This window comes from Verticillium alfalfae, genomic scaffold, assembly GCF_000150825.1.
Source record: "Verticillium alfalfae VaMs.102 supercont1.4 genomic scaffold, whole genome shotgun sequence".
Taxonomy (NCBI): domain Eukaryota; kingdom Fungi; phylum Ascomycota; class Sordariomycetes; order Glomerellales; family Plectosphaerellaceae; genus Verticillium; species Verticillium alfalfae.
The window spans coordinates 1459989-1462067 of NW_003315035.1; the positions used below are offsets into that span (position 1 = coordinate 1459989).

General features: G+C 61.1%; 2 protein-coding genes across 2 annotated transcripts in view; one reads left to right on the forward strand and one right to left on the reverse strand.

The window, feature by feature from the left end:
• The window catches only part of VDBG_03886 (conserved hypothetical protein), a gene marked incomplete at both ends in the record, with an annotated part of 1868 nt that extends 1368 nt beyond the window's left edge, over positions 1-500 (reverse strand). The window contains 2 exons of the mRNA XM_003005887.1: positions 77-356; positions 463-500. Coding sequence (XP_003005933.1) covers positions 77-356; positions 463-500 — 318 coding nt within the window. The remainder of the gene's footprint in view (positions 1-76; positions 357-462) is intronic.
• A 904-nt stretch (positions 501-1404) lies between these two features.
• On the forward strand, positions 1405-1894 carry VDBG_03887 (mitochondrial 37S ribosomal protein MRPS8; the record flags this gene model as incomplete). The annotated part of the gene is made up of 2 exons (XM_003005888.1): positions 1405-1653; positions 1703-1894. 2 exons carry the CDS (start codon positions 1405-1407, stop codon positions 1892-1894), a joined length of 441 nt encoding a protein of 146 aa, XP_003005934.1.
• Between the last annotated feature and the right edge of the window lie 185 nt (positions 1895-2079).

Consider the following 2079-nt stretch of genomic DNA (forward strand, 5'->3'; position numbering starts at 1 on the left):
GGTAGTGGTACTTGTTCTGGTGAGGGGGTTCGAAAGATCAGGGAGGTCCCTCGTTGGGGTCACCGGCCTCTCCCACCGTCAAGGAGACGAGGCATTGGTGGCGGTAGGAGTATTTGACCTGCGTCCTATCGAGGACTGTCCTTCCGTCAGATGAGGGATCCAGCCACTTTGGCGGGTGGGCACACTTACAGCCGTCAAAGGAGTCCTGCTCTTCGGTGCCGGCCTTGTTCGCAATCTCGATGCGCGCGCGGCGGTCGTTCGCATTCTCAAAGAGGTAGACGTAGGAGCCCTTGTCGAAGCGGTGATGAGGCGGGCTGTGGTCGGGAGGACCGTAGAAGTAGTGGATGTCTCCAAAACTGCACAGAAGCTCGTGGTCAGCCATGGCCTCTGGATGGGTGTTTGTGTCGAGCAAGAGCAAGAGGGTAGAGTTGAGCTTGCTCTCCAATAAACTCTCCGACTTACAGCGTCGCTACGTTTTCCTCGCCTGGGTGGTTCGCCATTGTCCTGCCAATGCCTGCTGCTCGCCAGAGGCGCAGCACAAACGAGCCGAGGGACAAAGATAGAAACGGACCGTCTTGGCTCTTTGAGAGAAAAAGATAGCCCGAGGCTGGATGCCGCGCAATTGTCTGAGGAGCTGCTCAAGCTACCTGGCTCTCTACCCCGCCTTGTTGGTTGAGGACGATACAGGCCTGGCTGCCGTTGGGAAGCTGTCGGGACGTGGTTTCAGCGGCAGGGAGTCGCACAGAGTCGGACGCACATAGCCTTGGGGCTTCAGGGTTTGGCTCCCACAGCTTCGTAGCAGAGCAGCAGAAGAGGAAAACCCCATGACGGAACTGACGAGGCCCGGCATGGCGGGCGTTTATGTGCATATGGCTGGCGCAGGCGGTCGCAGCAAGGCCAGGTCGGCGCTTATGGGATCTTCAGAGTGCACAGCAGCGACCAATGGTGAGGGGCAGACGCCTCGTGATGGGAATCGGGCTGCAGGAGGCATGCACGGGCCCTTGGTGCCTTTTGTGGAGGACCGCTGTGCCTTAGTCAGCGTTCGACCTGGGTCCAAATTTTTGGAGATGGCTTCACGGCATGGAGCGACACGCGAGCCATTGACCCCGTTTCTGTGATACCCGCTACACGTCCTACATCCCTTCATCGTCGAGCCATTCATTTGAGGGGAGACGCAGCTACTGGACGGACCTTTTATCCGTACGAAGTCGCCTCACCTATCTCACGACCTCATCCAATCGCTGACCGCCCAGCAGCCACCTCCTTTCCACCTGACAACCACCCACCGAACACCCGACGACAGCGCCAGACTCGCAGCGCCCAAAAAAGCAGTCCAGCGCTATCCTACTTCTCACAAAGCCTCTCTCACAGCCTCTTCCCCTCGCCCCAGAGACACCCGCCAAAATGGGCATCGGCAACGCCATCAACGCCTGCGCCCACCTCAACAACGTCGCCAACGCCCGCCTCGGCCTGACCTCGCTGCCGGCGACAAAGGTGAACCTCGCGCTGGCGCTGGCGCTGCACCGCGCGGGCTTCATCTCCTCGGTGCACCGCGGCGGGCCCCAGCCGCCGACGCCCCAGGAGCTCGCCGCGCCGCCGGCGCCCCGCGACGCACGCCAACGCCGCGACGCGCCGCCTCTGGCTCGGCATGAAGTACTGGAACAACGAGCCCGTGCTCAAGAAGATGACGACCGTCACCAAGCCCAAGCGGCCCATCCACATCAAGGCCATCGACCTGCACCGCGTCGTCCGCGGCTTCGCCAGCAAGGACGGCCTCGTCAAGGGCCTCCAGCTCGGCGAGTGCATCTTCCTCATGACCGACCAGGGCATGATGGAGGGCCGCGAGGCCTTGAGCAGGAATATGGGCGGCATTGTGCTCTGTCGTGCTCGCTAAGCCCGCCGACCGTTTCTCGAAACAGAAGGGACGGCTTGCTTTGGACAAGGGGAGAGAAAGAGGAAAAAAAAAAAAGCGGCGCGCATGTTTGAATAGCGGCCTGGAGAATCCAGGCAGGCCCTCATTGTTGGAGAGCCCCAGGGAGGAGGAGACCTATGGCAGAGGCCGGCGCCGGATAGAGGGAA